The sequence below is a fragment of the Nilaparvata lugens genome, chromosome X, assembly GCF_014356525.2.
Source record: "Nilaparvata lugens isolate BPH chromosome X, ASM1435652v1, whole genome shotgun sequence".
Classification (NCBI taxonomy): domain Eukaryota; kingdom Metazoa; phylum Arthropoda; class Insecta; order Hemiptera; family Delphacidae; genus Nilaparvata; species Nilaparvata lugens.
Genome location: NC_052518.1, coordinates 4,038,096 through 4,053,635, shown reverse-complemented (window position 1 = coordinate 4,053,635; position 15,540 = coordinate 4,038,096). Strand labels below are relative to the sequence as shown.

General features: G+C 35.5%; 1 protein-coding gene and 1 long non-coding RNA gene across 2 annotated transcripts in view; both read left to right on the top strand.

Annotated features, from left to right (window-relative positions):
- Positions 1–14,837, top strand: part of LOC111055283 (protein PAT1 homolog 1) — a 61,011-nt gene extending 46,174 nt beyond the window's left edge. The window contains exons 12-15 of the mRNA XM_039442265.1: positions 411–527; positions 3,982–4,125; positions 9,338–9,562; positions 12,635–14,837. Coding sequence (XP_039298199.1) covers positions 411–527; positions 3,982–4,125; positions 9,338–9,562; positions 12,635–12,916 — 768 coding nt within the window. The 3' untranslated portion in view covers positions 12,917–14,837. The remainder of the gene's footprint in view (positions 1–410; positions 528–3,981; positions 4,126–9,337; positions 9,563–12,634) is intronic.
- On the top strand, positions 4,162–5,538 carry LOC120354755. Its single transcript, XR_005573115.1, has 2 exons — positions 4,162–4,301; positions 5,476–5,538. It is a non-coding gene; the product is annotated as an uncharacterized LOC120354755 (long non-coding RNA).
- Positions 14,838–15,540: the final 703 nt, after the last annotated feature.

Here is a 15,540-nt window from a genome sequence, read left to right as displayed (position 1 = left end):
TTTCTGCATGTGTGCATCTAATTGTGGATACAATTGGAAGATGGTCTGAAAATATTTCCGGGCTAACCACAAAGGACTGGACTGCAGGAAGAGCATCGGCCGAGACCGCGCAATAGTCAATCACAGATGAACCTCTCGCTCCAACATAAGTCAGCTCTCCTTCCTCATCATTCTGCGACCTGCCATTTAAAACAATCAGCCCAAAATCATCAAACATATTTTTTCTATATTTTTAAGCTTATTGACTATTTAATTAATTTTTTTGTGTATGTTCTAATTTTAAATTCATTCTGTATTAGTTTATTTTCCATTTTGTAATATGATTTTGTTTGTGAATGCATTGTATGACAATTGTCTATGTATTACTGTTCATGACTAGTAGAAAAATAGTAATAAATCTTATGTTTCAGGTCGGAAGTGTGATCGCACCTCGCAAGATAATCGACATTGATGTTGTTGAAAACGTTGACCCCTTCAGTCAAGCAGCCGCTCCCACACCTAAACAAATTTTCATGGAAATAGAATTAGTAAGTTCGCCCCCTCCCAAAGTAAGTATTGTGTTAATTACTTGGGGAACAGTTTTTGATATTTTTCCTTTTCAAAGTAAGTAAGCTAGTTTAGCTCTAAGTAATACTCAAATATTGAAAAAATACTTTTTCGCCCCACTTGGATGTAATGAGCTGGTTTACGTGCGTCATATGGAGGCCGAAAGTGATTGTTTTCTGACCAGGCCGGTAAAATTTTTACGGCCCTAGGGCTGTAAAATAACCTTCGGCCTACGGCCTCGGACTTAAAAACCGATTTCGAGCCAGAAAAGTCTCATTTTCGGCCCTAGGTGCGAAATATACTATTTCGCCCCACTTGGATGTAATGAGCTGGTTTACGTGCGTCATATGGAGGCCGAAAGTGATTGTTTTCTGACCAGGCCGGTAAAATTTTTACGGCCCTAGGGCTGTAAAATAACCTTGAAGTCAGCTGATTCTGATTTGATGTGAACGTGTTTACAAAATAGTTTATGAAACGGAATTTTCTAGAATTGAATAAAGTATTCTGCAATAAGATACTATCATTTTATTTGGATGAATGGAATACAGATAAGATATATTATAAACTATTCAAATTCGATTTTCATAGTAGGATAGAACTTCTAACCTAAACTTCCGCAGTCGACGACAACAAGCATTGTTGATGTTGACATTCAGATTGGCCAATTTTCAAGTGTGCTAAAACAGCTGATTAAAAAAACTTTTCATTATTTGTATTTTATTATTCAAGAATCAAAACATTTATAATAATATTATCTTATTGTCATTTGAAAGAATAAAAAAGTATAAACTCAACGTCCCACATTAAACATAATTAAATATAATCTTTTAGATTATTTAGACAAATCAGAATAAAAAATAAAAATACTTGGACAATTTCCTGATATTCAGATTACCTCAGATTTGCTAGAGCTATGACCTTCCTGTTCTGCTTTCGGAAGTGCCTAATAAACAATTATTCTCAAATTTATATTGTTTATTTTTCTGTGTGGCGAAAAATAGCGTTCGCACCACGGGCAAAAATGTGTTTCCGGCTCTTAATCTTTTCTAGTCCTCGGCCTACGGCCTCGGACTTAAAAACCGATTTCGAGCCAGAAAAGTCTCATTTTCGGCCCTAGGTGCGAAATATACTATTACCAACCTCCCTATTGCAAAGCTCAACTATAAATAGTTCGCAAAACGACTGAATCCGGCATGATATTTAATTTTTACACTTTGGGCGCAAAGTTAATCTCTGCATACGTGTCTATAGTGAGGTCCACGTTATAATAGCAGTGGAGAAGGATAGAACAACGTTGCTGATTCCCCGCATTGACAGTTTTTAATCACTTAGGATCGCTTTCCGAGCTCCGGATTTAGCCAAGTCCTAGACTTTAAACAGCTGGAGTCAGAAAATTGGCTTTCCAAAACGGGGCATAGTCGCAGTTTTTATAACAGTAGTCGCAGTTTTTAATTTCTCATTTCCTTGACGAAATAAAACATTTCTAAATAATTCAAAACAGCTGAAATTTTACATTATTCTCTCTTTATTTTATTTTGTGTTCAACTTTCTAGTTTTTCGAAATTTAATTTAAACGTGACTATGACAATGACTGCGACTACGCCCCGTTTTGGAAAACCAATTTTCTGACTCCAGCTGTTTAAAATTTAGGACTTGGCTAAATCCCGAGCTCGGAAACCGGCCCTAAATCTCCTGATCTGTTGGAGTGCAAAAACAGTTTGGAGATCCTACCACAGAGCTGATCAATATAAAATCCCATGACAGGTACTGATCTAGAGCAACTTACAGCAATTTTACAAAGGGAGGCTTTTCAACAAAATGAAAATTTATTTTATTTCTGCAACATTAATAGATTGCCTAACAAGTATTATTATTTATCTATTATTATTATTAATTTTATTCTTGCAACAATAACCGTCGGTCCCGACTGTCTAAAAACATAGTTAGGTCATGTCAGAGGCCCTGAAATTGATCAGATGTGACCTGAAAACTCTGACATCAGACCTGAGCCTGCAAGGTCACTCGATTTTATTATTATATTTGATTCAACTCAATTGTTTCATTTTTCATTTTATATTGTAGTTTACTTTTCAATTCAATTCAATTTTATTTATCCTTTTTACAACATAGTTATTGTACAAAGTAGTTATGAAATAAATAACTTAAAACTAAAACAAAATAACTTAAAATAGCAGGTTAACAAAAACACGGAAGGACCCTGCAAAGGCATAGCCTGTGCGCAGGGGCCGAGTGTTACAAAAACTACAGAACCAAAGTGAAAGCATAAAACAAAAATATAAATTATAAGTATGAAATTGTATAATAAAAAATCTCGAGAATACAGACAATTAACAAGAAATAATGAGCTTATTAAGAGAAAAAAAGAGTTGAAAGGTGAACAGTTACAAGAAATCGAACAAATCAGTAGAGTTATGCGATGTGATCCATTGACTTATTTCGTTAGAAAGATTTCTGGTCAAATTGTTAGAGATAAAATGATCAGGTATTACGTTAACAAGTTTATGGACAATGTAATTGAACTGCCTTCTACAAATGGATAAAACTGTATGATGAGATTCGAAAGTGATGGATGAGGGACGAAGATTGTACGGTGATAAACGGAGATTGAAATATTACTATGCTTATTCATGTAGATTATCAAGTTTTTCGTGTGAAGCTGCCTGACAGTCAGCACATTCAGTTCCCTGAAAAGATTGTCACTAGGGAAACGTCTGGGCTTTCCAAGAATTGCCTTTAATAAGGTCTTCTGAATAACAATTATCTTATTCAAGTGATTCATGTAGGCAGCGCCCCAAACGATAATCCCATATTGAAGAAAAGACTGGATGTAAGCACAATAAACCAATCTAGAAACGGCTATGTTACTTAATTTACTGATAGTGTAGAATTTGTTGATCCAGTGTTTAAGCTTATTACAAATGACATTGATGTGGACATCCCACCGAAGATGTTGATCAACAGTGACACCCAGATACTTGAAGAATTTTTCTCTACCTAATTTGGACAACTACAATCTGATGAATCTAAAAAGTTACAATCAGGACTATGAATATGAATATGAGTGAGATCAAGCGGCAAACCAACAACATTCGGTGAAAAGGCTAAAAATACACTTTTCTTTTATGAACATTGTCATTGTATTTATGTTTTTGTGACAAATAAGGATTTGTGATAAACATTCATTGTGATAAACATAAGTCATTTTATCATTATATGACTTAGAATAAAACTAAAACTAACTTTGATTTTATTTGAAAAAAAAGAGAAAACTATTTTACTTTTATGAACATTGTCATTGTAATTATGTTTTTTGGACAAATAAGGATTTGATTTTATTTGAAAAAAAGAGAAAACGACATTATCCTTCGATTGGCTGACGTGTTGACTGATAGTTTGATTGGTTTGTTTTTTTAGATGTTCAACTATGTGCTAGAAATGGAGGAGTGTGACGCGGCTGATCAGCCTTGTTATCTGCTTCCTCATGGGTCTGACAAGCTGGTAGAACACATTTCCGAACGTTCAAGGTTCTATCCTTACATGAACATCCATAAAGGACGGGTATGTTTCAACTTGATCTTCCTTCTAACAGCCACACCATATTCAATTCAATTCAATTCCTTTATTCCAATACAAAAACAATGTACAATATAGAACAGAATAATAATTATGGAATAATTATTTCCCCGCATGGACTGTTGATCCGTGCGCGGGGAAAGAGTACACAATCTATACAGGTAGTGATGTAAAATGCCTGGGCATTTATAAGTCGGGGCAAATGCCTGATATAAATGCCCGGGCAAATGCCCAAAACCCATAAATGCCCAGGCATTTTGGGCATTTATCTCTTTTAAAGACAAATTAATAATGTTTTAGCCATTGTATGTGCATAGATGCATTATATATATTTATATATAATAACACAAATGAAAACAGTAAAATATAAATTGAAAAACAATAAGAAACTTACATTTTGTGAGCTGGAAACAGCTTTCACAGTTTTATAGGATCACAGTTTTGACAAAAGCTTGCACAGTGGCCGAAATATTCCAGCTCACAAAATGTAAGTTTCTTAGTGTTTTTACACTATATTTTACTGTATTTATTTGTGTTATTATTGACTGATAGTGACTTTTGTGCTTTTTTATATATTTTTATATATGTACTTTTTTTAGTAGTTTATGCAACGGTTGTATAATGAGAGCCTTTAAACCACGAGTGAGATGTAAGTTAGAGCACGAGCAAGCGTAGCGCAGCGAGTGCTCTAAATATCTCACGAGTGGTTTAAAGGCCTAATACAACCGTTGCATACACTATTTTATCTACAAAATACAATCAAAGATCACAGCACAATGGCTGCTCAGACCCCCCCCCTCGACTATCAACCGCACTCAATACTCACTGTTCACACCATATGAAACTCCTACAGCAGTCTGCAGTCCTAACTCAATCCTTCAAATGTTTTATTCAAGCTAGATATACACCATTGCCATTAAGTGTTATTGACAATTGCACAGGATAATTAAATTATTATTAACAATACTTGGGTATGTTTTTTTAACATTTTTTTATCAAACATATTATAGGCCTACACATCAACAAATTAAGGCATATTCATAGAAATTAAAGTACCCTTTGCTTTTAAAATTATTTTATTTAAGCACTTAATTTTAAATGCCCTCAGAACAACTGCAAATTAAGGCATTTTTATTTCATCCAAAAAATTTACGTTCAATTAATAGTTTATATTATGTTTTAGAAGCTCTAGTAACAATAAAAAATAGTAAAAAGTAAAAAAGACACTTTTCCATAAATGCCCACATTTTGGGCATTTAAAACTGCTTTGGGCAAATGCCCATTTATAAATGTCCTGCCCACTGGGCATTTGCCCAACCCACATCACTAATACAGGTAATACAAGTGCAAAAAAAACAGTCAATAATTTATATTGATTCAAGCTTAACCTATAAATAAAAAAAAAGTTAAATCCTGTAATGTATAAAATACAAACTGTATGAATGATGATTTACACAGCACAAGTACTCGACTCAGAATACTTCATCTTCTTGTGAGCTATCTGAACTGACGATTTAACAACCTTAAATAGAAAGTACAATATAAAAGCAGAATATAAATAATTAAAATAAATAAGAGAGGCATGAAGGGCTTTGAATACAAAATCACAAACTAATGAGGTTTGTGGTTGAGCATGTGCCAACTGCTTCGTGTCACCTATATGGCGACTCCAGCAGCGCCGCGGCGGCCACCCGGCCGATTGAGCGGAGCCAAAAACCTACTCTCTTTTTGTAGGCGGCAGCACCAAGTTCTTCTGCATCTATGATTGTTTGTGGGAGGTTTCGATAAATCAAATGGGCAAGTAGAAAGGGATTACTGTTCAGTGACGTTAAGGTTGATCTGGGAAAGTTATATCCGTAATTTATTCGGTGTCTGGTTTGATAATCATGTTGTAAGTTTGTAAAGATATTGGTTTTATTTGTTTTTATAAATAGCGTTTATTTATAATTTGTTTTTATATGAAGCGTTTTAGCACTCTCGGCGAACGAGTCAGCAGGGCAGGATGCTTTCCAATTTGCTGATTATCAGCTGATTGGTTCGGGAATCAGCTGATAATCAGCCAAGCGGAGAGGAGACTCTGCTGCCGAGGAAGCTCTGCTGACTCGTCCGCTGCCAGTGCAAAAACTTTTCATAAGGCCTGGCCCATACGGTCTAATTCTTGAAGCTGAGTTCTCATTAGTCAAGTTTCCTTAACGTTTGTGTAAATGTATTTTGCAAACTTGAAGTCTAGATACATGACATATACAGGGTGAGTGATATTGAACTTTCGGGTTTTGGAAGGGTGTTTCACGAAGAAGGAATGGAGCAGAAGGGTGGGGATGGTGTCATGACATGTTACATGCCACTTGAGCTCTGCTCAGATTTGTGGCTTCATGTAACAAATGACAATAATAATAATAATAATAACATGCAGTTTTAGTGCGAGCAATGGCTTGGTCGGGACAACATCGTGCGTTCGTAGATGAAGAGTTTATTAAAAATGGCGGCTCCGTGATCACAGCACAGCGTACGTTTCGTTTACATTTTGCTATTGGCCGATGTGATCCCATTCCCCCTGGACCAACAATCAGAAATTGGGTTTTAAATTATAGAGCAACATCATCTGCATTAAAAACAAGACCACAAGGCCCAATTAGGACGTCAATGTCAGCGGAAAACGTGGATAGAGTGCGGGCTTCAATTCAACAATCCCCTTGGCGTTCTGTTCGGAAACATGCCGCTTCACTAGGATTATCTTTCAGTAGTGTCCGCAGAATACTGCATAAAGACCTTAAATTTCACCCATACAAGATTCAGGTAGTGCAAGAATTAACAGTTAGAGACTGAAGACACACGAATAAATTTATGCCGCGACATTCAGCAGATCCCCCGCACTGCTGTTTTGATCTTCAGTGATAAGGCACATTTTCACCTTGCTAGAACTTTTAACAATAGTTATTTGTGCAACTAGTGCGAAAAGTGACAGTTTGCTGCACCGAAAGAAACGTTTACGCACGAGCCGTAGGCGAGGGCGGAATGGTTTCTTGAGTGCAGCAGAGGAACTTCGCGCACGTATTTCACATTAAATTTTTCCTACAGTTACCATTGAATATGAGAAGTGGTTGATTATGGGTAAAATGATGGCTTAAATCCATCAAATGTTTGTCTGTATAATTTTGTTATTAATAACAACTTTAATTTATTTTAAACTTGATAATCTAATTGAAAATTAATAATCGATTATTTATTCAAATTAAAAATTAAATTAATCCAATTAATTTGAATAATTTTGATTGCAAGATAATACGCAAAGTAATATTTTGCGCACTAGAGCGGAAAAGTGATTCTTTGCGTTCTGTAATCAGTGCAGGAATGGTCACTTTTAGGAATGGTAACTGTAGGAAATAGTTATTTGTGCAACTAGTGCGCAAAGTGACAGTTTGCTGCACCGAAAGAAACGTTTACGCCCGAGCCGTAGGCGAGGGCGGAATGGTTTCTTGAGTGCAGCAGAGGAACTTTGCGCACGTATTTCACATTAAGTTTTTCCTACAGTTACCATTGAATATGAAAAGTGGGTAATTATGGGTAAAATTGCCTGAAATGCATCAAATGTTTTTCTGTGTAATTTTATTATTGATAAAAACCTTAATCATAAAATCCTAAAGTCCTCGTTGTCGTTGGTTATAATATATAATAGTAATAATTAGCGCGTTGTGCTACGTTGCACCTCTGCTTACTATAGCAGCCCAGTCACTGTTACCAACTTCATTTTGATTTTGCTGCACTGTTGCTCCATATAACCTACTAAGTATTTTGCGTTGCCATGTTGCAAATCTGGAGTGCAGAAAAATTTTTCCCGCACTAGAGCGGAAAAGTGATTCTTTGCGTTCTGTAATCAGTGCAGCAATGGCCACTTTCCAATGTAACTGTAGGAAAACAGAATTTTCGATACTGGGTTGTGAATATAACCGACGAAACCTACACGAACGACCACTCCACAGCCCTCGAGTGGACAGTGTGGTGCTCTATTGCAGAGTTTGGTGTCTAGGGTCCCTATTTTTCGAAGAAGATGGTAAAGTCGCACGCTGTGTTGTGATCACGGAGCCGCCATTTTTTAATAAACTCTTCAACTACGAACGCGCGATGTTGTCCCGACCAAGCCATTGCTCACACTAAAACGGCATGTCATGGCGCGTCTAATGACACCATCCCCACCCTTCTGCTCCTTACCTTCTTCGTGCAACGACCTTCCAAAACCGAAAAGTTCAATATGACTCACTCTGTACCATCGGATATCTTCTTATGCTATCTTTTCTCCCGAAACATGGCCGCCTCAATTCTGTCTCCCGTCAAGTGCTAGTTACAGAGTGTTATTCGGTTTTGCAATTAAAATGCAATAGGTCAGCATAAATCTAACAAAGACTTATTCAAGTTTACACAGGAAACGATGATATTGTGCGTAAATCGTGTTGAAGTGACTTACGAAATATTGTCAGTTGAAATAACTGCGGAATCGTTGTGATGGCCTCACAGTGCTGGTGCAACCAAACGGCTTCTCCAGCAAATCAAATGGGATAATTTCGATTACCCACCATACAAATCTGACTTACAGCTAACAGCTGTGGCTATCTATTCTGTATGGCTGAACCAAACGCTCTGTGATCGATGCGGCCAGATTGTCAATACCCCGAAACAGCTCTGAAAAATCACCCTTCTAGCGCCTGTTTTGAGGTACATTATGGGCCGGTTTCCGAGCTTGGGATTTAGCTAAGTTCTAGACTTTGAACAGCTGGAGTCAGAAAATTAGCTTCCCAAAACGGGACGTAGTCGCAGTTTTTATAACAGTAGTTGCAGTTTCTATTTTCTCATTTCTATATCAATTGGAAACGTTTTTCCTTGACGAAATTAAACATTTCTAGATAATTCAAAATAGCTGAAACTTTACACTATTTTCTAATTATTTTATTTTGTGTTTAATTTTCCAGTTTTTTGAAATTTAATTCAAACGTGACTATGACAATGACTGCGACTACGCCCCGTTTTGGAAAGCCAATTTTCTGACTCCAGCTGTTTAAAGTTTAGAAGTTAGCCAAATCCCGAGCTTGAAAACCGTCCCTTAAACGTCTTTTGATTTGTGATCATAGGTTGAAAAATTATCCTCGTACATGCCATGTGACTGTTGAACGCTTGAATTTTAATTTGGTGTTTTTTGTTTCAGCAAGTGGTGCTTCGATTGCTGCCATATGTTAACAATACCTGTCCAATCATGAAGAAGATGGTGGGTTCTATGGTACCTATCTCCAGGAAGGTGAATGGTGATGGTCAGCTCCTCCTCAGCTACCTGCCTTTCATCCGAGCGTGGTTGGCAGAAATGGACATGCAACAGTTGGTCTGCTTCGCGGTTCAAGCCCAACCTGCTATCCATCATATACTCACCAACAAGGTACATAAAACCCTAACTTTTAAGTTATTAATTCCTTAATAGTAGTTTATACAACAGTTTTATAATGAGGGTATTTAACGCAAGAGTTAGCTGTAGAGTTGAGACACAATTGAGCGAGATGTGGACCATCACCTGTGAGTGGTTGGAGACCAACGGTTTCTCCATGAACGACAATGAGACTCAAACTCTAAGGGCCGGTTTCCGAGCTCGGGATCTATAAGTTCTGGACTTAAAGTCCACGACTAAAATAAGCTCTCGGATCTAAATTGACTTTCTGAGTCACGATTTTATCTTCTAAACTCCGGAGTCTATCAAATTCTCGACTTATTTGAGTCCAGGACTTTAACGCAGTAAACATGATGGAAATTCACAATATTTTGCTGTTGTATTGTTGGCATTATAGCAAAACGGAAACAGCAGATTGCAGTGGAATAATTCAAATGAGCATGCTCTCCAAACTAGTTTGTGAAAATTTGTTTCGATTTCTTTGTAAGCCTCTTCAAAACAAAACCTTTGAAAGGTGAATGAATAAACATACCATCTTACGTTATGCTATTATTGATCATTGATCCTAACCAGTGATTTTGGATTAAAAATTTCATTAGGCTATTGAGTTTGAAAACGTATTTGTTTTGAAAAACTGGAATAATAATATTTATTATTGTTATATTATTAATATGCTGAATATGACATTGATTAATAACATTCAGATTGGAATATAAATTCCAAGACAATCCTTGTATTATTTTTCTTGAACATTTTTAGGTTATGTCAGTCATAAAGTAAGGTTGGTTTTTTACGCATAATTCTGATACAATTTTATTCTAAAATGAACTTGCAAACTATAAATTATGAATTTAGATGGACTAATCCAAATAATTTAGGTATTCCATGACATCTATTTGGCTTTTTATTTAATCCAAAACAATAACTGAATTGTGTTTGCTGAGTTAAGGTTGTGCAAAGGCTAAAAATAAACTTTCTACTCGTGATATTTTTCAAAGTTTTTCGATTGGTATATCATCAAGCTATCAAAATGAAAAAATTTTCTCAAGAATAATTTTTTTCTGATCATTACTTTTTGAGATATGAGCGCCTAAAGATTAAATTTTTGGGACAGAACATTTCAAATTCGGTAAAAGATAAATCCATGAGATTCAGAAGATAGATTCTTTCTTCATGGTATTGTTGATCTAGTAAAACAAAAATTTTCTGAAAATATCACTTTTTAAGATAGTTATTCAATTTACTAAAAATAACTTTTACGCCTCGAGTCTAGAACTTGAATTTAAACCCTACCTCAGTCAAGGGTTTAAAATCACGCTGTTTTAAGTCCTGGACTTAACGATTTTAGATAAATCGGAAAGAGGCGAGAATCTAATTCAAGTCCTGGACTTCACTCAGAAAGCGAAATTATAAACTCCAGGGTCTAACGTGATCTATAAACTCTATTCAAGTCCTCGACTACGTTAACGCTCTGACTCGGAAAGCCAATTTTCTGACTGCAGAGTTTAAAGCCAGTTAAAGTCTATTAGTTAGCTAAATGCCGAGCTCGGAAACCGGGCCTTAGTTATTAATTCCTTAATAGTAGTTTATACAACAGTTTTACAATGAGGGTAGGCCTATTTAACGCACGAGTTAGCTGTAGAGTTGAGACACAATTGAGCGATATGTGGACCATCACCTGTGAGGGGTTGGAGGCCAACGGCTTTTCCATGAACGGCAATGAGACTCAAACTATTATTTGTGGGTTAAAGCATAGAGCTGACTATCAGCAGTCCGTTGGAGAAACATCAACCAAGTTGCTCGGCGTCTACATAGACCAAAAGTTAACGTGGGAGCCTCATTGTAGAAATCATAAGATGTCTCAAGAACCAACTGTCGAATGATTATTTGCGTATGGCATATTTCAGTTTGTTCCACAGTCTTTTGTCATATGGTATCCTACACTGGGCTGGAAGTAGTCATATTTCTGGTGTTCTTCTTCTCCAGAAAAAAAGCTGTGAGGATAATAGTGGGGAACATTGTAAACCGTTATTTGTTTCTCTTGGTATATTAACGGTTTACGTAAAATCAATATATTTATGTTGTTGCCCATTATAAATGGGCAGACTAAAATGAGCACAAGAGGTATGTGGCGAATCATATGATTGCCACCTGTGATGTTTTCAACTGGTATAGTTTGTTTATCACTTGTAACATTTTTATTTCAATATTTTATCTAGAGTTCAATTTTGTCATTCCAATATTAAAAATATTTCATCATTCATATAGTTTCATTTTAATCAATTTCAACATAGGAAATCAACAAATTAAATTCCTATAGGTATGATTCATTCAAATAACACCCGCCAAAGACAACAACTTGATACCCAATGTACATGATTAACCAAAGTACAGAAGTCCCATCACGTCTTAGGAACAAATGTCTACAATTTATTTATTTATAATTTCTACAAAGTAGCACTGATTGGGAGAAAAACACTAAGAATACTCCTTGTACTATTTCTCTCCCAAATTTAGATAACATTCTAAAAGTCCGAAATAGGGTTATGGTTTCACTTTTCTAAAATTTAGTCCATTTTCACTAAAAATCAATAGGTTGCCAGAGTCAATAAAAAATTATACAGTCTCTTTGTTCAGCAAATCACTATTTGAACTTCTGCGTGCAAACCCCTTCTATTCTTTGGAGGAGTTTTTCACACATTCTTTTTAATTAAGTGTTGAGAGTTATAAATATTTTACTGACGTTGTTGATGACTGTATGGTCCGATGTCAAAAGAATTGAATATATTTATCAGCTCCACATAATTAGTAAGGGTCAAACCATATTAAGCGCTTATTTAGGCGCCAACCCAATCAACAAATAATCTAAATTTAATAAAATCACTATCACTAAAAATTGATATTGACATTGTACCGTAGCCTACCTTAAGTTACTTCATCTATGTAAATGTCTATCACTTTCCTTTGTATGGAACCGACCGACGTGACGAGATCCATGTATATGTTATATATTTGTTAATCAATAAAATGTATTCTATTCTAATTGAATGATTGCATTTGTTTCAGTTCACAATCTCAGTACTCGCCAATATGGTGGAGCGTGCCGAACTCCTGTTGCAAGAAACCCCTGATGCTGAAGATGTGAAATGGAACAGTTTTATCAGAAATGTAGTGAAACAGACCCTAGAGCTGGACGGTGCGCTTGAAAGGCCTGTTGTCGGCATCGATCCACATGTACTCAAGTGCCATCTTATCAGGTGTACCGGCGACCGATTCACCCCCGAACAGCTGACTGTGGCGTTGAAGACACTCAGCAATGCTAGCCCCTCCAAGCCCACCGATTCCTAGATCCTCATTACGTCGACTCTTATTCGATTTCACAAGCATCGAGTCGTTTTCTAGTTATAAGCATTGTCCAAAGTGAGAAGAAGTGAATATTGTATTATTATCGTGTCGTCACTTTGACTTGGGCTCTTAGGCCTACTCTTCTGTATTTCTATTTTATAATCTATGTACTTTGTTCGCCTGAAAATCATGTTCACGCGTATACGAATGCCCCCGTCAAGACATGCCAAAGTGCAATTTAAGTTTAGTGTTATTTCAACAACGTTCTACAGGTATAATGGCCGATTTGATGGACATTCCAAACGCCTCGATTATTTTTGTGTTACAACACGCGTTGAAATAGGAAACACGTGGAAATTAAACAAGTTTTCATTAAAAGACGAGGAAACACGCGTTTTTAATGCATGTTATTCTCTTATTATAATAATTACACTTTAATTTCATCAAAATATTTAGTATTATGAATAGAAATTACTAGGAGATCAAGATCGTACAAATAATAAACTCATTTTGACTCCTAGTAGGACTTGTTGCATATGTGAAGCTTGTACCACTACTTTCATCTGGCGAACAAAACCTCTCACCCTAGTTTTGATATAGTATAATTATACATTTGCTATTGTAACGCTCAAGTCTGATCCTGGCCTTGTCATGATGTTTTGAGCGGTGTGAACAAAGTTTTAGTTGTATGTCCCCAATAACTAATAAACTTTGTATTCGAGGCTACTCTGGCCGAAATTTAGTCTTTTAAAAATGTAAGGCTGTGAAAATGTATGATTGTTTACGAGCCAATTTGTTTATATGTATAGATTAAGATTTCTTGATTATATTTGTTTCCATTTTACTAGAGTTCCTATTTCTGGATTGGATAATGCATATTCTTTGGAGCAAAATGGTTTGGAATCTGTCAGTTCTTGAAATTTCAAGCGTGTGGTTAGTTGACTATTTGATCGAGGACTCGCTTGTGTAAATCATTAATACTTGAGTTCTCCTACTAGATTTGGATTAGATGCAGGATTTGATTTCTATTCACTCTTCACTGGAGTGAATTTGAATTTTACGTTTTAAGTATGTCTCTAGTTGAAGAGAAGTTTATGATTCATAAAATAATGACGAAGAATTTTATTTATTTTTCTCAGATTTCATATGATGTGATTCAATTATGATTCGATTTTATATGTGACATATTCGATTTAATTATTAGTATTCATGTTGATGAGGAGACCAAATTACTATCAAATTAATAGAATAATATTTTTCACTTCTACGACAAGAAATATGTATGTAAGAAGTAACTGGAAAATTATGGAATTACGGAACCGATTAAAACCAATATTGTTATTTCTTGAACAAATTTTACTATTTGTTTCATAGAACTGAGAAAATATTATAGAATATAGATTGCTCTTATAATTCAATCTGCATTTTCATTATTTTATTTTTATATTATTCATTTGATTCTCTTTGGTCATAATCCTCAATATTAAATCCTTTCAATTCAATCAATATTTTTATTATTTTGTTTGTCTTTATTTAGAGAATATTATTTATTTGATTGTCATATTAATTAATTTATATGAATATTATTTATTTGATTGTCATATTTCATTAATTAATATGAGTAGAGACTTGACTACATGCTGCATAAGGAGGCTCAATTTTTTATTAAATTGGTAAATAGCAGAATGTGCAGCTCAGTGGTCATGTTTTTAATGTGAGAGGAATATTTATTTATCAACAGAAACCAATCATTAGTTTGGTATTTTTGCTTCGGCTTGACATTCTTTACATGTTCAGAAGATCAATGCTATTGATCGTGTATTTCTATATTTATCTTATTATATTTTCGTACCTGTGTTTGATTTTCGTTAATTTTTTTACTATTTATTAATTTAACTTTCATATTAAATGTTTATCCAGTTCATATCTAGCCTAATTTATTTTTATTTCCCACATTAACTTACCTAATACCGTAGAAGAAAGATATCATAAGAAGATATGTCATGATATAGGGCGTTTATGTTGCAAATGTGACTGTTAACTGAAGCCGATAGTCCTAGTAGTTGTTTTTGGTGAAGCTATGTGTCGCAGGTAGTCTCTCATACTGTGCCAGTCTTACACTCCCAACAACACACTAATAATAGACAGTAATCGGCTTAAGTTATCAAAGCATCGGCTTGAAATTTTGAACAACCTATTCCATGTTAAGGTGCGTACAGATATACGCGCCGCGAACATGAGCAATTCACTTTTAATCAGTTGACTATATCTGTATTTTTACAGAAACGATAAGATACAGATATAAAAAGCTTGGCATCAGCTGATTAAAAGTGAATTGCTCATGTTCGCTGCGCGTAAATCTGTACGCACCTTTATATATTTTTATGCTATTTTTTATCTATGCTAATACCTTTTAATAAAGATAATATTGATGTTTACAATTTGTGTTGTGTGAGACGCTCATTATGGAGCACCCCGCGTGTTTCTCATCTGTGGACAGGCATGAGGGTATTTTCACATTGGTGCACGCGAGACCATGCATGGCCAAGCGCGCAGATAACAAACAAAATCTGGAAAGAGCCATTGAAACACGTTGTGACTTGCATGAACGCAACCTGCAAGTGCAC